This window comes from Pseudophryne corroboree, chromosome 12, assembly GCF_028390025.1.
Source record: "Pseudophryne corroboree isolate aPseCor3 chromosome 12, aPseCor3.hap2, whole genome shotgun sequence".
NCBI classification, from domain to species: Eukaryota; Metazoa; Chordata; class Amphibia; order Anura; family Myobatrachidae; genus Pseudophryne; species Pseudophryne corroboree.
In genome coordinates this window covers 74,700,957-74,727,934 of record NC_086455.1, presented here as the reverse complement: position 1 = coordinate 74,727,934, position 26,978 = coordinate 74,700,957, and the positions used below count along the sequence as shown (strand labels likewise).

The 26,978-nt window shown below is 45.9% G+C and overlaps 1 protein-coding gene across 1 annotated transcript in view; it reads right to left on the bottom strand.

Annotated features, from left to right (window-relative positions):
- The window catches only part of STARD9 (StAR related lipid transfer domain containing 9), a 495,399-nt gene that overhangs the window by 165,328 nt on the left and 303,093 nt on the right, over positions 1 to 26,978 (bottom strand). Inside the window, exons 9-15 of the mRNA XM_063947652.1 lie at positions 24,085 to 24,157; positions 16,098 to 16,165; positions 15,920 to 16,017; positions 14,564 to 14,764; positions 13,594 to 13,691; positions 10,400 to 10,477; positions 10,051 to 10,134 (exon numbers count right to left, since the gene is read on the bottom strand). Of these exons, the coding sequence (XP_063803722.1) occupies positions 10,051 to 10,134; positions 10,400 to 10,477; positions 13,594 to 13,691; positions 14,564 to 14,764; positions 15,920 to 16,017; positions 16,098 to 16,165; positions 24,085 to 24,157 (700 nt within the window). The remainder of the gene's footprint in view (positions 1 to 10,050; positions 10,135 to 10,399; positions 10,478 to 13,593; positions 13,692 to 14,563; positions 14,765 to 15,919; positions 16,018 to 16,097; positions 16,166 to 24,084; positions 24,158 to 26,978) is intronic.

Genomic DNA, 26,978 nt, shown 5'->3' with positions numbered 1-26,978 from the left:
GTGGTAAGGCTTTGCCGTTACTTCTTTTCCAGCCCGAAGAATTGTGGAATCGACTTCACTGGGAATACCCCTTCTGGCTAGGATATGGCGTTCAACCGCCACGCCGTCAAACGCAGCCACGGTAAGTCTTGATACACGCCCGGATCTTGCTGTAACCTTTCCTCACGTAGAGGAAGAGGCCAGGGATCTTCAATGAGTAAATCTTGAAGAACTGGATACCAAGCCATCCTTGTTTAGACCGAAACAATGAGGATCGCCTGAACCCTTGCTCTTCTTACGTTTATCACCTTCAGAAGAGTGAAAACGGGGGGGGACACATAACTGAAAACACCCAAGGTGTCCCAAGGACGTCCACTGCTAGAGCTTGAGTGTCACCTGACCTGGAACAATATCCCTGAAATCTCTCATTGAGGCGAGGCGCCAACATGTCCAATTGAGGCACTCCTCCAAGACTTGTCGCTTCAGTGAAACTTCTTGATGATGACTGTATTTCTCCAGGAAGGAGATCGCGTCTGCAGAGGAATCTATTTCTCCGACGTTCATATCCAGAACGAAGATCGCTAATATAGAGTTTACCAGGCTTTTCACCCAGCGGAAAACTTTTTTCGGCACCTGCCATAGCCGCGTTGCTCTTGTTCCACCCTAGCGGCTTACTTACACCACTGCTGTCAAGTCGTCCGACAGAATTAACGCGGCCAGATCACGAAGCATATGTTCATTGAAAATAGCTCTTAATTCAAGAAAGCTTATTGCAGACAAGCTTCCCAGCTTGACCTTTTCCTCTGGAAATACTTCCCTTGGAAAGACTGCTCCCCAGTCTCGGAGATCTGCATGCATGGACACCAGGATCTCATCCAGGATTCCGAACCTTCGTCCCTCTAGGAGGTGAAACTGAGCAGACACCACAGGAGCAATATCCTGGCCATTAGGAACATATTCCGACGCATGTGCAGGTGACACCCGGACCACATTTCCAACTGGCCCCCGTGAAAACCACTCTGGCTTTCGACCTGCTCACCGAAAAGGCCACTTAGGCTGCACCCATCTTCTTCATCAACGGAACATATAGATGGATTGTCACGCCAAAACTGATCCGACTCCAGATCCTCAGACCTCATTTCACAGGAACACACAGAACCTCAACCGTTCAGTATCTACTTTGATACCCACCGCCAAAGTCTGCGTCGTTGGGAACAACAGCCTTCCCCTGTGTTGAAGGACAGTCAGAGAGAAACAACGATTTGCACTTGTGTCTTGACCTCGCCTTAATCAGGGGAGTGTCCCAGTATCAAATAACAATGGCTCTCATTATTGAAAGAATACGAGCCTACTGCCATCACTCCGGTGAAATAGCAAAGACAATCCTGGATAACAACCAAGGTAAGCCGAATGCAGAGAAAAACGCATGTAAACCCTTTTCTACATTTACGTGCTGGAGCTCCCTGGCCTGAGAGATTCCATCCTGTAGGTCAACTATGTAAGGAGAAATCCTTGTTTTCCTTTTTTTTTTTTTTTTTTTTGTAATAGGGACAGCAGGACAATGGCCTGAACCTGACGCAACTCTGGTATGGCGTCGCGTACTACCTCCCCTTCCGGAGGGGAAACGGCAAGATCTATTTGAAAAATTAGTGAGGGTAACCATCTGTAAACGCCAGTATATCCCCTTTTGGATTCTCTAATTAACTCACAGGTCCAAGTCCATTCCCGGACCGACTGAAGAGTAGTAGACGAGTGCCCACCGGAGTGGGCTCCAGCCAGATAGACCCAGCGACATGCGGTGGATATGGTAGAAACAGAAAACGACATCTACTTCTGCGAACCTAACAAGGCTGCAGAACTCTTACCTTTTCACCTTCCACTATCTGCGCCGAAAGGGAAAAAAGGACGGTATCGAAACGGTTAAAATGACTGCATCCCACAACAGAATGCGTCACCAACCGTTGTGAAGGAGTCTAACTCACGAAGTTAGATTTACCAGTGGTATCCGCCGAGATTAACTGAACTGAGGCATCCCCATTTCCGTCTCAGGAAAAAACTACAGTATCTCCCGGAATCAGCCTCAGCATTCTCCCGGCCACACCTCCTGCAGTCACGCGGCAGCCTGCTGTAATGTTATAGAGAAGAATTAACATAAGAAACCTCCCCTCTGTCTGTAGGGTAAATCTATCGGATGCCTTTCCGAATATAAACACTCCCCCATTTGCATGTAATGCAAATCACTCCAAAGTATAGAAATAAAATATCACTTAGCTTCCTGTGTACGATCCTTTGCGACAGGGCCCCGTGTCGACCAGGAGTTGACTTTCACAGTATTCTATCAGCGGCAGGAAAAGAATAAACATTCGGACTCCTTGTAAGGATCTGAGACCAACTCGTCACGGCCGACCCAGCTTTATCAACAGAGCGACCAGCACATGAGAAGGAACACTTTTATTATAAATCATTATATGAATATACATAATGCAATACACAAAAAAACACACATATCCTATATATATCTATCTATATATATCTATATATATATATATATATATATCTATATATATATATATATATATATATATATATATATATATATATATCATACATATAATCGGATTGTCCGGAACAGTCGGGTCCTTAGTGACATTAATGTGTTCTGAAAGTGTATGACCATGTACTGAATGCCCCAATTATGGATCTAACAGGAAACCTTATGGTCGACAGAAAACCCAGTAGTCGTCGACAGCAGGGAGTAGTAACCAGGCAAAATAACATTCTTGCGACCCTGAGGGGTCCGAGGGTAGTATACATAAATAATTTTAATAACACTCCCCCACATATACTACCAAGTCTGTGCTCGAGCTACAGTCCCATGGAACCGTACCATACATATACATATAAATATATATACAGGTATAAGGCAGTTACAGCATGTTAATTTACACCCAGTAATAACAGTTGGTGCCAACAGGGTCACCCACATACAACTGTGTCTCCCATACAGTGTTTACTTTCGACAAGCATACAACTACCGACCTGTTGACTCTGCATCTACTGTATCAAGTACCAACAGATGTCGGCGATGCCGACAGTGATCCCTATAGCTGTTTGTGACAGAGCACTCACGCATGTAGATACATGGGGACTATAGTGGGTATAGCAGACAGGGAACACACAGAGAATTATGCACAACAATGATTAAATGTCCATTTCTAAAAAAATAAGAATTTACTTACCGATAATTCTATTTCTCGGAGTCCGTAGTGGATGCTGGGGTTCCTGAAAGGACCATGGGGAACAGCGGCTCCGCAGGAGACAGGGCACAAAAGTAAAGCTTTCCGATCAGGTGGTGTGCACTGGCTCCTCCCCCTATGACCCTCCTCCAAGCCAGCTAGGTACTGTGCCCGGACGAGCGTACACAATAAGGGAGGAATTTTGAATCCCGGGTAAGACTCATACCAGCCACACCAATCACACCGTACAACTTGTGATCAAAACCAGTTAACAGTATGATAACAGAGGAGCCTCTGAAAGATGGCTTCCTAACAATAACCCGAATTAGTTAACAATAACTATGTACAATTATTGCAGATAATCCGCACTTGGGATGGGCGCCCAGCATCCACTACGGACTCCGAGAAATAGAATTATCGGTAAGTAAATTCTTATTTTCTCTATCGTCCTAGTGGATGCTGGGGTTCCTGAAAGGACCATGGGGATTATACCAAAGCTCCCAAACGGGCGGGAGAGTGCGGATGACTCTGCAGCACCGAATGAGAGAACTCCAGGTCCTCCTTAGCCAGAGTATCAAATTTGTAAAATTTTACAAACGTGTTCTCCCCTGACCACGTAGCTGCTCGGCAAAGTTGTAATGCCGAGACCCCTCGGGCAGCCGCCCAAGATGAGCCCACCTTCCTTGTGGAGTGGGCCTTTACAGATTTAGGCTGTGGCAGGCCTGCCACAGAATGTGCAAGTTGGATTGTGCTACAGATCCAACGAGCAATCGTCTGCTTAGACGCAGGAGCACCCATCTTGTTGGGTGCATACAATATAAACAACGAGTCAGATTTTCTGACTCCAGCTGTCCTTGCAATATATATTTTTAATGCTCTGACAACGTCCAGTAACTTGGAGTCCTCCAAGTCACTAGTAGCCGCAGGCACTACAATAGGCTGGTTCAGATGAAATGCTGACACCACCTTAGGGAGAAAATGCGGACGAGTCCGCAGTTCTGCCCTGTCCGAATGGAAAATCAGATATGGGCTTTTGTAAGATAAAGCTGCCAGTTCTGACACTCTCCTGGCCGAAGCCAGGGCTAGTAACATGGTCACTTTCCATGTGAGATATTTTAAATCCACCTTTTTTAGTGGTTCAAACCAATGAGATTTTAGAAATTCCAAAACCACATTGAGATCCCACGGTGCCACTGGAGGCACCACAGGAGGCTGTATATGCAGCACTCCCTTAACAAAAGTCTGGACTTCAGGAACTGAAGCCAATTCTTTTTGAAAGAAAATCGACAGGGCCGAAATTTGAACCTTAATAGATCCCAATTTGAGACCCATAGACAATCCTGATTGCAGGAAATGTAGGAATCGACCCAGTTGAAATTCCTCCGTCGGAGCACTCCGATCCTCGCACCACGCAACATATCTTCGCCAAATGCGGTGATAGTGTTGCACGGTTACTTCCTTCCTTGCTTTAATCAAAGTAGGAATGACTTCTTCCGGCATGCCTTTTTCCTTTAGGATCCGGCGTTCAACCGCCATGCCGTCAAACGCAGCCGCGGTAAGTCTTGAAACAGACAGGGACCCTGCTGAAGCAAGTCCCTCCTTAGAGGTAGAGGCCACGGATCTTCCGTGATCATCTCTTGAAGTTCCGGGTACCAAGTCCTTCTTGGCCAATCCGGAACCACTAGTATCGTTCTTACGCCTCTTTGCCGTATAATTCTCAATACTTTTGGTATGAGAGGCAGAGGAGGAAACACATACACCGACTGGTACACCCAAGGCGTTACCAGCGCGTCCACAGCTATTGCCTGCGGATCTCTTGACCTGGCGCAATACCTGTCCAGTTTTTTGTTGAGGCGAGATGCCATCATGTCCACCATTGGTCTTTCCCAACGGGTTACCAGCATGTGGAAGACTTCCGGATGAAGTCCCCACTCTCCCGGGTGAAGGTCGTGTCTGCTGAGGAAGTCTGCTTCCCAGTTGTCCACTCCCGGGATGAACACTGCTGACAGTGCTATCACATGATTCTCTGCCCAGCGAAGAATCCTTGCAGCTTCTGCCATTGCACTCCTGCTTCTTGTGCCGCCCTGTCTGTTCACATGGGCGACTGCCGTGATGTTGTCCGACTGGATCAACACCGGTTTTCCTTGAAGCAGAGGTTCTGCCTGGCTTAGAGCATTGTAGATTGCTCTTAGTTCCAGAATGTTTATGTGAAGAGACGTTTCCAGGCTCGTCCACACTCCCTGGAAGTTTCTTCCTTGTGTGACTGCTCCCCAGCCTCTCAGGCTGGCGTCCGTGGTCACCAGGATCCAATCCTGTATGCCGAATCTGCGGCCCTCCAATAGATGAGCACTCTGCAACCACCACAGAAGAGATACCCTTGTCCTTGGAGACAGGGTTATCCGCTGGTGCATCTGAAGATGCGACCCTGACCATTTGTCTAACAGATCCCTCTGGAAAATTCGTGCATGGAATCTGCCGAATGGAATTGCTTCGTAAGAAGCCACCATTTTTCCCAGGACTCTTGTGCATTGATGTACAGACACCTTTCCTGGTTTTAGGAGGTTCCTGACAAGCTCGGACAACTCCTTGGCTTTTTCCTCCGGGAGAAAAACCTTTTTCTGAACCGTGTCCAGAATCATCCCTAGGAACAGCAGACGAGTTGTCGGCATTAACTGGGATTTTGGAATATTCAGAATCCAGCCGTGCTGTTTTAGCACTTCTTGAGACAGTGCTAATCCCCTCTCTAGCTGTTCTCTGGACCTTGCCCTTATTAGGAGATCGTCCAAGTATGGGATAATTAATACGCCTTTTCTTCGAAGAAGAATCATCATCTCGGCCATTACCCTTGTAAAGACCCGAGGTGCCGTGGACAATCCGAACGGCAGCGTCTGAAACTGATAGTGACAGTTTTGTACAACGAACCTGAGGTACCCCTGGTGTGAGGGGTAAATTGGAACGTGGAGGTACGCATCCTTGATGTCCAAGGACACCATAAAGTCCCCTTCTTCCAGGTTCGCTATCACTGCTCTGAGTGACTCCATTTTGAACTTGAACTTCTTTATGTACAGGTTCAAGGACTTCAGATTTAGAATAGGTCTTACCGAGCCGTCCGGCTTCGGTACCACAAATAGAGTGGAATAATACCCCTTTCCCTGTTGTAGAAGAGGTACCTTGACTATCACCTGCTGAGAGTACAGCTTGTGAATGGCTTCCAAAACCGTCTCCCTTTCGGAGGGGGACGTTGGTAAAGCAGACTTCAGGAAACGGCGAGGCGGATCTGTCTCTAGTTCCAACCTGTACCCCTGAGATATTATCTGCAGGATCCAGGGATCTACCTGCGAGTGAGCCCACTGCGCGCTGAAATGCTTGAGACGACCGCCCACCGCCCCCGAGTCCGCTTGAGAAGCCCCAGCGTCATGCTGAGGCTTTTGTAGAAGCGGGGGAGAGCTTCTGTTCCTGGGAAGGAGCTGCCTGTTGGTGTCTCTTCCCCCTTCCTCTGCCTCGTGGCAGATATGAATATCCCTTTGCTCTCTTGTTTTTAAAGGAACGAAAGGACTGCGGTTGAAAAGTCGGTGTCTTTTTCTGTTGGGGAGTAGCTTGAGGTAAAAAGGTGGATTTCCCGGCTGTAGCCGTGGCCACCAAATCTGATAGACCGACTCCAAATAACTCCTCCCCTTTATACGGCAAAACTTCCATATGCCGTTTTGAGTCCGCATCGCCTGACCACTGTCGCGTCCATAAACTTCTTCTGGCCGAAATGGACATAGCACTTACCCGTGATGCCAGTGTGCAGATATCCCTCTGTGCATCACGCATATACAGAAATGCATCCTTTATTTGCTCTAAAGACAGTAAAACATTGTCCCTATCCAGGGTATCAATATTTTCAATCAGGGACTCTGACCAAACTACTCCAGCACTGCACATCCAGGCTGACGCTATAGCTGGTCGTAGTATAACACCTGTATGTGTGTATATACTTTTTTGGATATTTTCCATCCTCCTATCTGTTGGATCTTTAAGTGCGGCCGTCTCAGGAGAGGGTAACGCCACTTGTTTAGATAAGCGTGTGAGCGCCTTATCCACCCTAGGAGGTGTTTCCCAGCGCGCCCTAACCTCTGACGGGAAAGGGTATAAAGCTAATAACTTCTTTGAAATTAGCATCTTTTTATCGGGGGCAACCCACGCTTCATCACATACATCATTTAGTTCTTCTGATTCAGGAAAAACTATAGGTAGTTTTTTCACACCCCACATAATACCCTGTTTAGTGGTACCATTAGTATCAGCTAAATGTAACGCCTCCTTCATTGCCAAAATCATATAACGTGTGGCCCTACTGGAAAATACGGTTGATTCGTCACCGTCGCCACTGGAATCAGTGCCTGTGTCTGGGTCTGTGTCGACCGACTGAGGCAAAGGGCGTTTTACAGCCCCTGACGGTGTTTGAGGCGCCTGGACAGGCACTAACTGATTGTCCGGCCGTCTCATGTCGACAAACGACTGCTTTAGCGTGTTGACACTATCCCGTAATTCCATAAATAAAGGCATCCATTCTGGTGTCGACCCCCTAGGAGGTGACATCCCCATATTTGGCAATTGCTCCGCCCCCAATATCGTCCTCATACATGTCGACACACACGTACCGACACACAGCAGACACACAGGGAATGCTCTTAACGAAGACAGGACCCCACTAGCCCTTTGGGGAGACAGAGGGAGAGTTTGCCAGCACACACCAAAAGCGCTATATATGACAGGGATAGCCTTATAATAAGTGCTCCCTGTATAGCTGCTTTTATAATATAATTTTTGCCACTATTTTGCCCCCCCTCTCTTGTTTTACCCTGTTTCTGTAGTGCAGTGCAGGGGAGAGACCTGGGAGCCGTCCTGACCAGCGGAGCTGTGTAAGGAAAATGGCGCTGTGTGCTGAGGAGATAGGCCCCGCCCCTTTTCCGGCGGGCTCGTCTCCCGCTCTTTAGTGTATTCTGGCAGGGGTTAAATATCTCCATATAGCCCCGGAGGCTATATGTGAGGTATTTTTTAGCCAAATAGGTTTTCATTTGCCTCCCAGGGCGCTCCCCTCCCAGCGCCCTGCACCCTCAGTGACTGCCGTGTGAAGTGTGCTGAGAGGAAAATGGCGCACAGCTGCAGTGCTGTGCGCTACCTTTAGAAGACTGAGGAGTCTTCTGCCGCCGATTCTGGACCTCTTCATGTTTCAGCATCTGCAAGGGGGCCGGCGGCGAGGCTCCGGTGACCATCCAGGCTGTACCTGTGATCGTCCCTCTGGAGCTGATGTCCAGTAGCCAAGAAGCCAATCCATCCTGCACGCAGGTGAGTTCACTTCTTCTCCCCTAAGTCCCTCGTTGCAGTGATCCTGTTGCCAGCAGGACTCACTGTAAAATAAAAAACCTAAGCTAAACTTTCTCTAAGCAGCTCTTTAGGAGAGCCACCTAGATTGCACCCTTCTCGGCCGGGCACAAAAATCTAACTGGCTTGGAGGAGGGTCATAGGGGGAGGAGCCAGTGCACACCACCTGATCGGAAAGCTTTACTTTTGTGCCCTGTCTCCTGCGGAGCCGCTGTTCCCCATGGTCCTTTCAGGAACCCCAGCATCCACTAGGACGATAGAGAAATAGTGCTATATATCCCTCAATATAACACTAAAAAACTCTGTCCCCCCCCCTCGTTTTCACTGTACACCTTTTTGGCGGGGACAGAGAGAAAAATGGCGCTGAACACTGTTGTGAGGACTAAGCCCCGCCCCTTTTCGGCGCGCTGCAGCCCCGTTATAATATAGTGTTTTTATGCAGGCAGGGGACCGTATATAGTGTCTACACACTATATACCTCCTCAAAATATATATATATTGCTGTCCAGGGCGCCCCCCCCCCCCCCTGCGCCCTGCACCCATGTAACCGTTGGTGTGGCAGCAATGGCGTGCAGCGCGACCGCTGCTGTATACTGGCGGGGGTATCGTACACGGTGCCCGGGGCCCGAATATGCTCTTTTGCCAGTGTAAAAAAAAAAAGAGACCCTCAGTAACTGCTGCCCAGGGCGCTCCCCCCCAGCGTCCTGCACCCTGTGAGTGCATTTGGTGTGTGGGAGCATGGAGCGCAGCGCTACCGCTACGCTTACCTCCGTTACTGAAGTCTTCTGCCGTCACTGAAGTCTTCTGATCTTCACATACTCACCCGGCTTCTTTCTTCTGGCTTCTGTGAGGGGGGTGACGGCGCGGCTCCGGGAACAAGCAGCTAGGCGCACCAAGTGATCGAACCCTCTGGAGCTAATGGTGTCCAGTAGCCTAAGAAGCAGAGCCCTTGAACTAAGAAGAAGTAGGTCTGACTTCCCTCCCCTCAGTCCCACGATGCAGGGAGCCTGTAGCCAGCAGGTCTCCCAGAAAATAAAAAACCTAACAATAAAGTCTTTAGAGAAACTCTGTAGAGCTCCCCTAGTGTGTGTCCAGTCACTCCTGGGCACAGAGTCTAACTGAGGTCTGGAGGAGGGGCACAGAGGGAGGAGCCAGTTCACACCCATTCAAAGTCTTATAGTGTGCCCGTGTCTCCTGCGGATCCCGTCTATACCCCATGGTTCTTGCAGAGTCCCCAGCATCCTCTAGGACGTATGAGAAATAAAGAATATAATAAGACTACTGTATATCAACATCATTTTTCCCCTCTTTTTACTAATGCTTTCTAAGAGAACAGCATTACTGAACCACTTGCAAAAGCATCAAAAGAAGGTAAAAGTTTGACCAAGTGTTCTAAAACATTGATAAATGACACAGTAAGTCCTAGCTGTATAATGCCAAATTAGGAACAATCCTACGGACCAACCTTTAATTCATTCTGTAGCACCAACTCTGTTAGGTTCCCATCTCTTTCTTCACCGAATGAAGGGCTAATGGTTCTCTGCAAAGACTAAGTATGAAAAGACAATACACATGAAATATACACATTACAAGCCACAAATACATGTTTGGTTTTTTTTGCTTTTTTAACAACAGCTGGCACCAATGAAGGTAACGCAAGTTAAAATGTACACATCAGAGATTTTTAGACATGGATCCACTGTATTTCCCAGGAGTTATATTGTTAATGTCGGATGCGAGATGACCCACTGATTACTGGTTAGAAGGCATGGGAAAGAGCACACGAAGATGTAACAACAATCACTGTAACATACCATTTCAAAGTTCCGTAACATGGCTTTCAATCTGTTAATTTCTTCCCTTAGCTCACGGATCAGTTTAACATTGGCATCCTGTAAAATAATAATATAATAATACTATCAACCTGCTGACTAATAGCATTCTGTAGTTTGGGCACTTTAAATGGCAGAGCTTCCAGTGTGAGAGTGCGCCCCCTCCCCCCCAAGTATGGAGAGAGAATCCTATTCTCTAAGATCTTACTGGACACTGGATACCATAGGGAAGTCTCAAAGTTTGCATTGACCTCTTTGTGCGCAAAATATCTAATAAACTTGCTTTACCACTAGAGCCTTTACCACCAGAGCCAGGGAATAGGGTATTGGGGGCAAAGGGATAGAGGGACCTTCAGAGAAAGGATGGCATTACATCGATCAGCCATCAAAAAAGGCTCTCGGAGTGGGCTTCTGTGACCCCCCCCGTGCTGGGTCACTTTGCCATCCTGGAGACCGGTCCAATCTGTTACTTCGTCTATTCCTTGCTGTGCTTGAGGAACATAACCTTTCACGCTTACACATCTCATTCACCAACCAGCTCTACATAACCCTGATACACCATCTTTTGATTTCTTTTAGGATAGTAATCTAGATGGAAAAAAACTTTTGCATGATCTGAAAAATTACCAATCTTTACAAGGTCCGAAATAACTTTAGAACAATTAAATATGCATATCTTCTATTGTTGACTGTATAATACGCATTAGACAGTGAGCTTCAGGCTTTCAATTTTTATGTTTTTAGTTTTGTCTGCCGTTTGTGACTAATACTTAGGATACAGCCTGTTCACTATACAGCTTTCTGCAGAGGTAGGTCAGCCACTGTATGCCTCAGTAACCAAACACAATTGTTACACCCTAGCGGTTGTTAGGAGATGGTAACACCCAATATTTTGCACAGGCCGCACTTTCCATAACAGTGACCTCATGACAGCTTCTTCAGGCAGTAAGAAATAGTATCACACTACAGTTTTGAGCTGAGAGATTCTGATTAAAGAGGCAAGAATACAGACTCACTTTTATGAGTCACTTCACTTTTCACAGTGGCTACCAGTTCTCAATTACTAATACTTTCAGCTTTGTTACTTTTGTATCCATATTATGGTAGCTGTCATTCCATATACAGATGTTATGCAATCCTGTTAGGGGTATTTGACATTGTATAGTTTATTGATGTTTATATGTCAGCATACAGTACATCTGTCATTTAAATATTTTTTCCTGTGATGTTCTACAAGTATGGAATATGATGTTGTGTGCTTTATTTATTTTTTCATTACGTTCACTGGTGTTTGGGATATTGTGTATTTTAGATTTGATTGACAGTTTTCATCAGGTGGCTGTGTTATTTTTTTCAGAATTTGTGGGGTTTTTTAAATATGCTTTAACTAAACTTCAGAAAGGAAAACATTGCTACCTTTTGTGAGCTCAAATAAACATTGGATTTATTTAATAGTAAGAGTGTCGTCATTTCATGAGCAGGGATCCCGCGGGTTATCCTAACTCCTGCAGTTTGTGTCTTGGGGGTCACAGAAGAATCACTGCTTGATAAATATACAGTACTAGACAATACACTGTTAACCTATGTATGTTTGCCAGATTTTGCATTGTTCTTTCCTGGATAGCTCCCATTGGGCTGTCCCTGGTTGATACTATAATCGGGATGCGGTCAAGATCCCGCCAGACGGAATCCCGGCGGTCGAAATACCGACACCGGAATCCCGACTGGCACAATCCCGAAATATTCTCCCTCCGTGGGTGTCCACGACACCCATAAAGGGAGAATAAATTAGTGTGCCGAGCGTAGCGAGCCCGCAAGGGTCTGCGCTTCGCTCGCCACCCCTGTCGGGATTGTGCGTGTCGGTATTTCGGCCAGCGGGATTTCGTACTGATCCCAGACAATCAGCCATGAAAAATCTGTATCTTTAGCTAGAAATGCGGAATTGAAGTTCTAGAGCATATGGGCAAAATGGCTAAATTCTGCTTTAGCTAAAGTCTCTGCCCGGGTAGCTCTCAGTAATGTCAATGGCCCTGACCCTGGACACCAGCGGCCCTTGGAGCGTTGAACTGGTATATCACTGTATATGATAACATCACTAGTGAGGAGCTTGGATGAAATAACTATATGGCATGAATTAATTACTGTCATACTGTATATGTATTCTAAGCTCTAAATAATAATATGATCTGTCACTATGTCTTATGGACTAATTCTCCTCACCGTGGGACCTATCCCACATGGACACTGCCTGCTGAGCTATAGAAACATATTCATGCTGATTTTGTAAGTATGTACTTGATGTTGTGACTCTTACTGCACTTATTTGGAGGTAATTCAATTGTTTTTTCCGCTGGCAGCCAGCGGATAGCGCCCAATGGAGCTATTCAATTGTAGCTCCGTTCAGGTGCGATCAGTTGCCGGCTCCAGCATTTCAGCTCGCACTCCACTGGAGTGGTGAGCTGAAATGCGCGAAAAGTGACTCGTTTGAATGCTCAAACGGGACTTTTCATGTCGCGCCCATTAGTTTAGTCAGGTTAAGCTATTTACGCGGTTACACCCGACACTAATGAGCGCGATCAGTGCAATAAAAAAGAACAACTGAATATCGTCCCGCAATCTCCCGTAACTTTAGAAAATAAATACCGCCCACTGACTGTGTTGCATTACACCTCACCAGAATCATTAGTAATCCTTTTGAATCCATAGTTGACATGACAATGGTCGACACATGAAAAAGTCCACATGAGTTTTTGATGTCTTTTTGGTGTCAAAATGTCTCTTCCAGCAGGTGGACCCCAATTAGTGCAGCGTGTCCCCTCGCTCAGCACAAGTTCCTATTCCCAAACGTAGTTCATGTGGATGTTAAAGTAAACTTATGTCGACCTTTATGTGTTGACCACTGCCACGTAGACAATTTGAACCTGTCAATTTTTTGAGCCTGTCGACCATATGCATGTGGACCATTTGCATCAACCTATTGCTCGTCAAGCTTTTCACTGTCAACCTATCATCCGGATACCCTCAGGTACATAAGAATTTGTATTCCAACATATTTCTCCATTGTCTAGTGACAGAGTGATCGAGTGATCTTACAATAGCCATACAGAATAATATAGAGCAGCTTTAACTGAAGCTCCTGCATTTTACTGCTGACAATTCGGAACCATAATATTTACCTCATTCACTCTGGGCTTATTTATGATGTTTTTGGCGTTTGAGGCGTACCGCAGGGTGCTCATGGTCTCGTTGTAGCTGCTGCTTGCCGGAGACACAGCTGGAAAACCAGGGAAAGCAGTGTAAGTGCACCATAATGCAGATGGGATATTGGTGGTCATTCCGAGTTGTTCGCTCGCTAGCAGTTTTTAGCAGCCGTGCAAACGCTAAGCCGCCGCCCTCCGGGAGTGTATTTTAGCTTAGCAGAAGTGCGAACGAAAGGATCGCAGAGCGGTGACAAAGTTTTTTTGTGCATTTTTAGAGTAGCTCAAAACCTTCTCAGCGCTTGCAAACACTTCAGACTGTTCAGTTCCTGGTTTGACGTCACAAACACGCCCTGCGTTCGCCCAGCCACACCTGCGCTTTTCCTGGCATGCCTGTGTTTTTTCGAACACTCCCTGAAAACGGTCAGTTGACACCCAGAAACGCCCACTTCATGTCAATCACTCTGCGGCCAGCAGTGCGACTGAAAAGCATCCCTAGACCCTGTGTGAAACGACATCGTTCGTTGTAATAGTACGTCGCGCGTGCGCATTGCGCCGCATACACATGCGCAGAAGTTCCGGGTTTTTTTTGCCTCAACGCTGCACAGCGAACGAATGCAGCTAGCAAACAACTCGGAATGACCACCATTATTCCACAGCGGTTCTCACTGGGAGAAGTAAAAGATTCTTTCCAGACTCTTCTTATACCCTTTTCACACACGCAGCAAAAGCCCAGGTTTTTGCATTTAACCAGGGTTTTTAGTACGTGTGAAAGCAAACTATCCGGGCTGTGAAAGGGGTATGACAGACCTTTGGGTTTATGGTCTATAAATATATTTTTATTAATTGATCTAATAATAGTAACCATGTGAGTGTATCCAAATTAACAATAAATGAAATCTTGCTTGGGGAAGAAGACTGGGAAGCAGCAGCAATGTAGAAACCTTACTGGCGATCATGATGGTTTTCGAGTTGCCTCCAAGACTGTCCTTTAATAGCCAGGTCAGAATGGAGTCTCTGTAGGGCACGTATGGGTGACGCTTAGATCCGCTCCCACTGCTTCCAGATGGGCTGCTTGGGACACCACTGTCCCCCTCGCTGACGATGCTATTGATACTCTGGCAGCTGCTGGTCATTTGGGAATTCTGTGCTACATTTAAAAGGAAAATATATATATTAATATTACAGATACAATTAACGTGTTCTCATTATACAGGCTGATAAAAGAGATGAGATTTATTAGACAGATTGGTGATGGCTTCAAACACTAAAACGTACAGCTTGTCTAGTGTGCTGCAAGTCAATGCTATACAAATAGAAACCTGACTGGATAATTTATTTCTAATTTCAGCAATGAGCTGCTGTAAGGCTTACAGTATGTCCCAGTCCTTCAGCACACACCACAAATGGCCATGCTTCTGTCCTCTGACATCTGCGGTCTATAGAACTGCATTTTATGTTGTACCATCTGACCTAGTACCTCCAAACAGACATACCTTATAGCTCGGGAAGATCTAGAGCTTTTTTTTTATTGCGCGCTCCGGCGCCGCTAAAGACGGACGCTAGGTTTGGTGTTCTGCACATCCAACCTAGAGATATCGCTAGCGACCTTGTTTATGCTTATGAAGGACGGAACATGATCGCTCCATGTGTATCTAGCTTTATAACACTCTCAAAGGCTTGATACATGTAACCCTAAGTGTTCATAGGATCCTTAAAGTATTTAATTGCAGAACATAATTAATTGAGAAGATGCACCTCATTATTGGAGAGTAGTGAACACGTTTATGCGTCACGTTCCATTAAGCACAAGGTCTCCACAGGATATCCACAGTAGTAAACATTGCTAATTTTTGCGCACATTTACAGAAGTCTGTCGCACAAGGATACATTGGGAGCTCATGTTTACTTGAATCCGCATCAATGTCTTATACTGTATATATTTATGAAATGGAAAACTGGACTGACAACCCAAAACAGACATACACACGTGTCCATCATTTACACAAGTCGTAGAAGTCATTTTTCTATTTAAGCAGCTAGAATGTCTGCAGCATCTGTCTCCTCCCCCTCATTATCACATAATGATATTAGCTCAGACGTGGAGGCTACAATTATAAAAGAATGACATGTAGGTGATATTTTAATGTATAATGCTAATGTCATTTGCCGACTGATCCTTTATTTTTATCAGGATAGCATAACCTGTTCTACAGATGTCACAGTGAAACAATTTAGAATTGAACTGCACCTTTAAGTGAGGCTAGTCACTGTGGTAGCAGTACTAGTCAGATGGGGGACATACCTAACGCAGAGATGACAATGCCCAGGGTCACTAAGGACCTGTTGATGTTCGATCCTTCCGTCAGACGGTCTTTGCAGTAATTTGGAGAAGCTCTTTCACTAAAACAAAGATGACTGAGATAAACAATCACGTATACAGGATAAACCACATCAGAAACACACATCAAAGTCATACTCACCTGCCTGCCAAGTCAACCAAGTTAATTTTGCTGGTCATTTCTGATGGTAAATTGTCTTCCAGCATAGCCTGTGTCAGAATGGAATATTGGTTAATCATATAACACCCATAAATGCACATCTAGAATATGCTCTATAGTGTTACTAAAAGAAAAAGATAATCTGCTATCTGATGCCATCAACATTCAACATTAATTCTAATTCATGAGCTAATTATTTAATGGTTCTTCAATGCAAGAGAGGAGATTGAGTCACCATGTGTTCTGGTATCTTGTAAAAACTAGAGATGAGCGCCGGAAATTTTTCGGGTTTTGTGTTTTGGTTTTGGGTTCGGTTCCGCGGCCGTGTTTTGGGTTCGACCGCGTTTTGGCAAAACCTCACCGAATTTTTTTTGTCGGATTCGGGTGTGTTTTGGATTCGGGTGTTTTTTCAAAAAACCCTAAAAAACAGCTTAAATCATAGAATTTGGGGGTCATTTTGATCCCAAAGTATTATTAACCTCAAAAACCATAATTTCCACTCATTTTCAGTCTATTCTGAATACCTCACACCTCACAATATTATTTTTAGTCCTAAAATTTGCACCGAGGTCGCTGTGTGAGTAAGATAAGCGACCCTAGTGGCCGACACAAACACCGGGCCCATCTAGGAGTGGCACTGCAGTGTCACGCAGGATGTCCCTTCCAAAAAACCCTCCCCAAACAGCACATGACGCAAAGAAAAAAAGAAGCGCAATGAGGTAGCTGTGTGAGTAAGATAAGCGACCCTAGTGGCCGACACAAACACCGGGCCCATCTAGGAGTGGCACTGCAGTGTCACGCAGGATGTCCCTTCCAAAAAACCCTCCCCAAACAGCACATGACGCAAAGAAAAAAAGAGGCGCAATGAGGTAGCTGACTGTGTGAGTAAGATAAGCGACCCTAGTGGCCGACACAAACACCGGGCCCATCTAGGAGTGGCACTGCAGTGTCACGCAGGATGTCCCTTCCAAAAAACCCTCCCCAAACAGCACATGACGCAAAGAAAAAAAGAGGCGCAATGAGGTAGCTGACTGTGTGAGTAAGATAAGCGACCCTAGTGGCCGACACAAACACCGGGCCCATCTAGGAGTGGCACTGCAGTGTCACGCAGGATGTCCCTTCCAAAAAACCCTCCCCAAACAGCACATGACGCAAAGAAAAAAAGAGGCGCAATGAGGTAGCTGACTGTGTGAGTAAGATAAGCGACCCTAGTGGCCGACACAAACACCGGGCCCATCTAGGAGTGGCACTGCAGTGTCACGCAGGATGTCCCTTCCAAAAAACCCTCCCCAAACAGCACATGACGCAAAGAAAAAAAGAGGCGCAATGAGGTAGCTGACTGTGTGAGTAAGATAAGCGACCCTAGTGGCCGACAAACACCGGGCCCATCTAGGAGTGGCACTGCAGTGTCACGCAGGATGTCCCTTCCAAAAAACCCTCCCCAAACAGCACATGACGCAAAGAAAAAAAGAGGCGCAATGAGGTAGCTGTGTGAGTAAGATAAGCGACCCTAGTGGCCGACACAAACACCGGGCCCATCTAGGAGTGGCACTGCAGTGTCACGCAGGATGTCCCTTCCAAAAAACCCTCCCCAAACAGCACATGACGCAAAGAAAAAAAGAGGCGCAATGAGGTAGCTGACTGTGTGAGTAAGATAAGCGACCCTAGTGGCCGACACAAACACCGGGCCCATCTAGGAGTGGCACTGCAGTGTCACGCAGGATGGCCCTTCCACAAAACCCTCCCCAAACAGCACATGACGCAAAGAAAAATAAAAGAAAAAAGAGGTGCAAGATGGAATTGTCCTTGGGCCCTCCCACCCACCCTTATGTTGTATAAACAGGACATGCACACTTTAACCAACCCATCATTTCAGTGACAGGGTCTGCCACACGACTGTGACTGATATGACGGGTTGGTTTGGACCCCCACCAAAAAAGAAGCAATTAATCTCTCCGTGCACAAACTGGCTCTACAGAGGCAAGATGTCCACCTCATCATCATCCTCCGATATATCACCGTGTACATCCCCCTCCTCACAGATTATCAATTCGTCCCCACTGGAATCCACCATCTCAGCTCCCTGTGTACTTTGTGGAGGCAATTGCTGCTGGTCAATGTCTCCGCGGAGGAATTGATTATAATTCATTTTAATGAACATCATCTTCTCCACATTTTCTGGATGTAACCTCGTACGCCGATTGCTGACAAGGTGAGCGGCGGCACTAAACACTCTTTCGGAGTACACACTTGTGGGAGGGCAACTTAGGTAGAATAAAGCCAGTTTGTGCAAGGGCCTCCAAATTGCCTCTTTTTCCTGCCAGTATAAGTACGGACTGTGTGACGTGCCTACTTGGATGCGGTCACTCATATAATCCTCCACCATTCTTTCAATGTTGAGAGAATCATATGCAGTGACAGTAGACGACATGTCCGTAATCGTTGTCAGGTCCTTCAGTCCGGACCAGATGTCAGCATCAGCAGTCGCTCCAGACTGCCCTGCATCACCGCCAGCGGGTGGGCTCGGAATTCTGAGCCTTTTCCTCGCACCCCCAGTTGCGGGAGAATGTGAAGGAGGAGATGTTGACAGGTCGCGTTCCGCTTGACTTGACAATTTTGTCACCAGCAGGTCTTTCAACCCCAGCAGACTTGTGTCTGCCGGAAAGAGAGATCCAAGGTAGGCTTTAAATCTAGGATCGAGCACGGTGGCCAAAATGTAGTGCTCTGATTTCAACAGATTGACCACCCGTGAATCCTTGTTAAGCGAATTAAGGGCTCCATCCACAAGTCCCACATGCCTAGCGGAATCGCTCCGTGTTAGCTCCTCCTTCAATGTCTCCAGCTTCTTCTGCAAAAGCCTGATGAGGGGAATGACCTGACTCAGGCTGGCAGTGTCTGAACTGACTTCACGTGTGGCAAGTTCAAAGGGCATCAGAACCTTGCACAACGTTGAAATCATTCTCCACTGCGCTTGAGACAGGTGCATTCCACCTCCTATATCGTGCTCAATTGTATAGGCTTGAATGGCCTTTTGCTGCTCCTCCAACCTCTGAAGCATATAGAGGGTTGAATTCCACCTCGTTACCACTTCTTGCTTCAGATGATGGCAGGGCAGGTTCAGTAGTTTTTGGTGGTGCTCCAGTCTTCTGTACGTGGTGCCTGTACGCCGAAAGTGTCCCGCAATTCTTCTGGCCACCGACAGCATCTCTTGCACGCCCCTGTCGTTTTTTAAAAAATTCTGCACCACCAAATTCAAGGTATGTGCAAAACATGGGACGTGCTGGAATTTGCCCATATTTAATGCACACACAATATTGCTGGCGTTGTCCGATGCCACAAATCCACAGGAGAGTCCAATTGGGGTAAGCCATTCCGCGATGATCTTCCTCAGTTGCCGTAAGAGGTTTTCAGCTGTGTGCGTATTCTGGAAACCGGTGATACAAAGCGTAGCCTGCCTAGGAAAGAGTTGGCGTTTGCGAGATGCTGCTACTGGTGCCGCCGCTGCTGTTCTTGCGGCGGGAGTCCATACATCTACCCAGTGGGCTGTCACAGTCATATAGTCCTGACCCTGCCCTGCTCCACTTGTCCACATGTCCGTGGTTAAGTGGACATTGGGTACAGCTGCATTTTTTAGGACACTGGTGACTCTTTTTCTGAGGTCTGTGTACATTTTCGGTATCGCCTGCCTAGAGAAATGGAACCTAGATGGTATTTGGTACCGGGGACACAGTACCTCCAACAAGTCTCTAGTTGGCTCTGCAGTAATGATGGATACCGGAACCACGTTTCTCACCACCCAGGATGCCAAGGCCTCAGTTATCCGCTTTGCAGTAGGATGACTGCTGTGATATTTCATCTTCCTCGCAAAGGACTGTTGGACAGTCAATTGCTTGGTGGAAGTAGTAAAAGTGGTCTTACGACTTTCCCTCTGGGATGACCATCGACTCCCAGCAGCAACAACAGCAGCGCCAGCAGCAGTAGGCGTTACACGCAAGGATGCATCGGAGGAATCCCAGGCAGGAGAGGAATCGTCAGAATTGCCAGTGACATGGCCTGCAGGACTATTGGCATTCCTGGGGAAGGAGGAAATTGACACTGAGGGAGTTGGTGGGGTGGTTTGCGTGAGCTTGGTTACAAGAGGAAGGGATTTACTGGTCAGTGGACTGCTTCCGCTGTCGCCCAAAGTTTTTGAACTTGTCACTGACTTATGAATGCGCTGCAGGTGACGTATAAGGGAGGATGTTCCGAGGTGGTTAACGTCCTTACCCCTACTTATTACAGCTTGACAAAGGCAACACACGGCTTGACACCTGTTGTCCGCATTTCTGTTGAAATACTTCCACACCGAAGAGCTGATTTTTTTGGTATTTTCACAAGGCATGTCAACGGCCATATTCCGCACACGGACAACAGGTGTCTCCCCGGGTGCCTGACTTAAACAAACCACCTCACCATCAGAATCCTCCTGGTCAATTTCCTCCCCAGCGCCAGCAACACCCATATCCTCCTCATCCTGGTGTACTTCAACACTGACATCTTAAATCTGACTATCAGGAACTGGACTGCGGGTGCTCCTTCCAGCACTTGCAGGGGGCGTGCAAATGGTGGAAGGCGCATGCTCTTCACGTCCAGTGTTGGGAAGGTCAGGCATCGCAACCGACACAATTGGACTCTCCTTGTGGATTTGGGATTTCGAAGAACGCACAGTTCTTTGCGGTGCTACTGCTTTTGCCAGCTTGAGTCTTTTCATTTTTCTAGCGAGAGGCTGAGTGCTTCCATCCTCATGTGAAGCTGAACCACTAGCCATGAACATAGGCCAGGGCCTCAGCCGTTCCTTGCCACTCCGTGTGGTAAATGGCATATTGGCAAGTTTACGCTTCTCCTCCGACAATTTTATTTTAGGTTTTGGAGTCCTTTTTTTACTGATATTTGGTGTTTTGGATTTGACATGCTCTGTACTATGACATTGGGCATCGGCCTTGGCAGACGACGTTGCTGGCATTTCATCGTCTCGGCCATGACTAGTGGCAGCAGCTTCAGCACGAGGTGGAAGTGGATCTTGATCTTTCCCTAATTTTGGAACCTCAACATTTTTGTTCTCCATATTTTAATAGGCACAACTAAAAGGCACCTCAGGTAAACAATGGAGATGGATGGATACTAGTATACAATTATGGATGGATTGCCGAGTGCCGACACAGAGGTAGCTACAGCCGTGGACTACCGTACTGTACTGTGTCTGCTGCTAATATAGACTGGATGATAATGAGATGTAGTATGTATAAAGAAGAAAAAAAAAACCACGGGTAGGTGGTATACAATTATGGATGGACTGCCGAGTGCCGACACAGAGGTAGCTACAGCCGTGGACTACCGTACTGTACTGTGTCTGCTGCTAATATAGACTGGATGATAATGAGATGTAGTATGTATAAAGAAGAAAGAAAAAAAAAACCACGGGTAGGTGGTATACAATTATGGACGGACTGCCGAGTGCCGACACAGAGGTAGCTACAGCCGTGGACTACCGTACTGTACTGTGTCTGCTGCTAATATAGACTGGATGATAATGAGATGTAGTATGTATAAAGAAGAAAAAAAAAACCACGGGTAGGTGGTATACAATTATGGATGGACTGCCGAGTGCCGACACAGAGGTAGCTACAGCCGTGGACTACCGTACTGTACTGTGTCTGCTGCTAATATAGACTGGATGATAATGAGATGTAGTATGTATAAAGAAGAAAGAAAAAAAAACCACGGGTAGGTGGTATACAATTATGGATGGACTGCCGAGTGCCGACACAGAGGTAGCTACAGCCGTGGACTACCGTACTGTACTGTGTCTGCTGCTAATATAGACTGGTTGATAATGAGATGTAGTATGTATAAAGAAGAAAGAAAAAAAAACCACGGGTAGGTGGTATACAATTATGGATGGACTGCCGAGTGCCGACACAGAGGTAGCTACAGCCGTGGACTACCGTACTGTACTGTGTCTGCTGCTAATATAGACTGGATGATAATGAGATGTAGTATGTATAAAGAAGAAAAAAAAAACCACGGGTAGGTGGTATACAATTATGGATGGACTGCCGAGTGCCGACACAGAGGTAGCTACAGCCGTGGACTACCGTACTGTACTGTGTCTGCTGCTAATATAGACTGGATGATAATGAGATGTAGTATGTATAAAGAAGAAAGAAAAAAAAAACCACGGGTAGGTGGTATACAATTATGGATGGACTGCCGAGTGCCGACACAGAGGTAGCTACAGCCGTGAACTACCGTACTGTGTCTGCTGCGACTGGATGATAAATAATGATATAAAAAATATATATATATATATCACTACTGCAGCCGGACAGGTATATATTATATAATGACGGACCTGCTGGACACTGTCTGTCAGCAGAATGAGTTTTTTATAGAATAAAAAAACACCACACAAGTCACACGACGAGTGTTTAACTTTTTCAGGCAATCACAATATAGTATACTATACTGGTGGTCAGTGTGGTCAGGTCACTGGTCAGTCACACTGGCAGTGGCACTCCTGCAGCAAAAGTGTGCACTGTTTAATTTTAATAATATGTACTCCTGGCTCCTGCTATAACTGCTCCCCAGTCTCCCCCACAATTAAGCTGTGTGAGCACAGTCAGATATTATACATAGATGATGCAGCACACTGGGCTGAGCACAGATATGGTATGTGACTGAGTCACTGTGTATCGTTTTTTTCAGGCAGAGAACGGATTATATTAAATAAAACTGCACTGGTGGTCACTGGTCAGTGGTCAGTCACTAGTAAACTCTGCACTCTCTAGTACTCCTAAGCTCCAGTAAATCAAGTGTCTCTGTCTCAATCTCACTCTCTCTCTTCTAATCTAAATGGAGAGGACGCCAGCCACGTCCTCTCCCTATCAATCTCAATGCACGTGTGAAAATGGCGGCGACGCGCGGCTCCTTATATAGAATCCGAGTCTCGCGATAGAATCCGAGCCTCGCGAGAATCCGACAGCGTCATGATGACGTTCGGGCGCGCTTGGGTTAACCGAGCAAGGCGGGAAGATCCGAGTCGCTCGGATCCGTGTAAAAAAAGCTGAAGTTCGGGCGGGTTCGGATTCCGAGGAACCGAACCCGCTCATCTCTAGTAAAAACACTGCAGCTTTATAATACCTATAATAACCAGTTACACCATCAGCACGTTCACACCAGCACAGAGTAATTCAGCAGAGGTGTGGTGATCATGTGGGAGGCTATGTCCTGCCCACTTGTGTGAGTGAATAGATGCAATGGGAATGTCAAAATGTGAGAATCGGGAAGGGGAATGGATGCAAATGGGAAGTCTCAAACTTGGAGCCGGATGTAATGGCTTGCGAGACGGCCAAAGCTCAGAGACTCCAGCTGAACTCGTACGTTTTATTAAAGCAGCAAACGTTTACAAGGCAAAACCTGATTGGTTTTGCCTTGTAAACGTTTGCTGATTTAAAAAAACGTATGAGTTCGGCCGGAGCTCCGTCCCGCAAGCCATTACATCCGGCCCTAGGAGTTATAGGCCCTACACACTACGCGATAACACTGAAAGATATGAACGATCTCGTGTAAGCACCAACGATGAACGATGCGTGGCCCTGCGCTCGTTCATCGTTGGTGCCGGGTTGTTTATACATGCAGGCCAATATGGACAATCTCATCCATGTTAGCATGCAGGGCTATGGGGCTGGGTGACGGGGGGAGTCAGGACCCTCGGCGGAAAATGCCCAGTGTGTAGAGCTCATTAGATAAAGGAAGACGTATTATTCTGTAACAGTACGGAGTGGTGATGGGAAGTTCCAGCCACGCTGATGCTGGAAGATAGTACTGTAAAAGGCAGATTCTCATCTGTTGTTCCAAATACAGTCTGGCAGTAACATATAACAAGCCCAATATAATAGGTTACAGAGTGCTGTACATGAGAAGCATTTACCTGTGTGTACTGGATAGTGAAGATGGCATGAGACCGGCTACTTGCATCATGGACATGGGTGGCTGCGGTTATTCTTTACAGTGAGAAAACACAGACATAAAGCAGTGACGTTAAATGCATAGTAAAATGCTGAACATGCAGTGATTAAACATAACCCATCCTTGGAACACCTTAGTCTGAGCTGTTGGAAATATGTGTGTACAGGTTTGAGGATGTTGGCGAGTTTTTGGACATGCCAGTGGATGTCTTACAACCGTGAACAGCCCAGTTACTTAACCAATGGAGTGGTTTTATTGAAGATGGGGCAGAGTGGGAGGTCATACAGCTCACCAGCCGGGTGCAGAATGCTGGAACAGTCTAAACAGCAGGCAATAGCAGGTCTCACTGGAGCTAAGTGAGACCCAGACTAAGACTGCGGCACTGTAAGACTGGGTACACACCACCAGGACTTGACAGCGGACCCGCCTTTGCGCTGACATATATACACTTACCGATCACCCGCCTGATGTGCCTGTCTCGCATCACGGGGTGGGCGTTTGAATTTGCCTGCGCAGCTATGGTGTCAGCTCCCGCACACAGCCAGCTGCACCAATGTATATGAAGCTATATCAGCCATCATTGTTCACAGACATATTGTTTGCCTACACCCGCTGACCTGCTAGCGATATATCGGCTGTTCACTCGAAATGTCTATATTTATCGCCTAGTGTGTATCCAGCGTAACACAGTCACCAGATGGCTCCAACATGCTCAGTAGCAGCCTCTGTGGCCATCGTGGTACAGGGAAAGAAGCATTCCTAGAGAATTAGCAACACTGAATCTGCGCAGTAGCACATACACTTTCAATACCCTCCCTTGCTACAAGCTTCTCTATATTACACAAACATTGCTTTCTCATAGCAATCTGAGAAGGAAACAGGGTTAAACATATAAGGAAACATTAACATATTACGTGACTTTGATCCATTTTTCTTGATAGACTCATCAGCAAGAGTTCCCTCACTGACGGCATGGACCACTAGAACAGTTTCTTGATTCCCAAACTCACTACTGCTGTCACTCTTGTGATTCTCAGTGTCATCCACACTTTTGTGACCTTTAAATTGTTGCAAAAGTCTTTTTGGAAGTCTTGAGGCTCACTGAATCCAAAATTTGAAAAATTCTTCATCAGGCTTCTAAAGTGTCTTGCAGAAGACCCTTTCTGTGGCTATACTTCCATACTGGTAGCTTCTGGTTCTAATATATCTCTAGACTTGATGAGCTTTTTGCTACTTGGATTCCATAATTTGTAACCTTTGCTTTTATGGCAGTAGCAAAGCATGATGCATTTCACAGATTGTGAATCCAGCTTGTATCTTCTTTCTTTTGGTATGTGCACATAGGCAATACATCAAAAGTACTGAGATGTTTTAAACCTGGGTTTCTATTTGAACATGTTTCAATAGCTGTTATGTCCTTTAGGTCAACTGTGGGAGAGATGGTTTTAGAGATAAACTGCTGTGGACACGGTTTCCACCCAAAACAGTTCTTCTAGGTCTGCATCCTTTAGAATATAGTATACAGTTTGCTTATTAATTTATACCGTTTTGCTCAGGATTATAGGCAATGATCAAGTGATGGTCTACTTCCATACTTTCTTATGAATATCTCCACCTCTCTGTTTAGATATTCTCCCCCATTATCAGATTTCAGGATCTTGATTATGTGATCAGTTTGATTTTCTTCAAGTCTCTTGTAATCTGTAATTTTCTTTGCTACTTCAGATTCTTCTCTGATGAAGTACATGTTTTATTCTTAGTCTTCTCTGAATGTCACAAAGTAAGTATCTGTAACCACTTACTGAAATCACTTCCATTGGACTGTTCACATCTGAATGTACTATCTCAAATGGGTTTTAGCTCTGCTTACTGACTTGGGAAATGGCTGATGACTTTTTTCACTAATTTTGAAAAGTTACCAAAGTTTCAGTGACTGTGACTCAGTTTTCATCATTGCATAACAGTGCTGTGTATTAAGGATGTACAACTACTGACACCTTGACTGTCCATTTTCTATTTTGCACAATACATTTTCCTTTAGTGAAGTTAACTCTGCAGCCTCTCTGTTGTAGGACACTGATTAGCAATACGTTTTGTCCTCATCTCTGGTACGTAAAACATGTTTTGGATTTCTGTAACATTTGTCTATTTATTTGAGGTTAGTTGTTGAGAAACAGACATCATTTTGACAATACAGCCACTCACACTTCTGCAGTCACATAACTTGGTGTTGTACAAATATGTCTTAAATTTATTCTTCTCATGAGACTATCATCTTGATACACTGCTTGCAGTGCTGTCCACTTGTCTGTAGCGGACATCTTCCCATGTACAGAATACATGTTTTGTTCCAATCATACCTATGGCTCTCTCTACATCATTTGGATTTGGACTGTCACCGGGATCTACTGTCCCTTTACACAATTTGTCACATTTGAATTGCATTTTCAAAGTATATTTTTAGATTGTATAATTATTTGCACCTTTTAGCTTGATAAACCCCATTATGGGTGTAGCATGCTTCTTACAGACATACTTCTGCAGCCTCTATCGTCTAATCTGCTGCTACACTGAACTGGAAATGTCTTTTACTCGGTTTTTTTATGGCAGTCTGTGTCTGAACATGTGCTCAAGATGGCGTCTGTGTGCTGCTGTCAGTGTTCTAGTTTAGGGCTTGTGTACTTAGTGTATAGTGCATAGATCCATAACATGTTGAAAATATGTGTATGGGCATGAAGATGTAGTAGAGTTTCTGTACACACTCAGCAGATGCCTTGCAACTACATAAATTCCAGTTGTTCACTGTTAAACACACTGGTAGACGGAGTGGAGTCGGGTGACATACAGCTCCCGAGC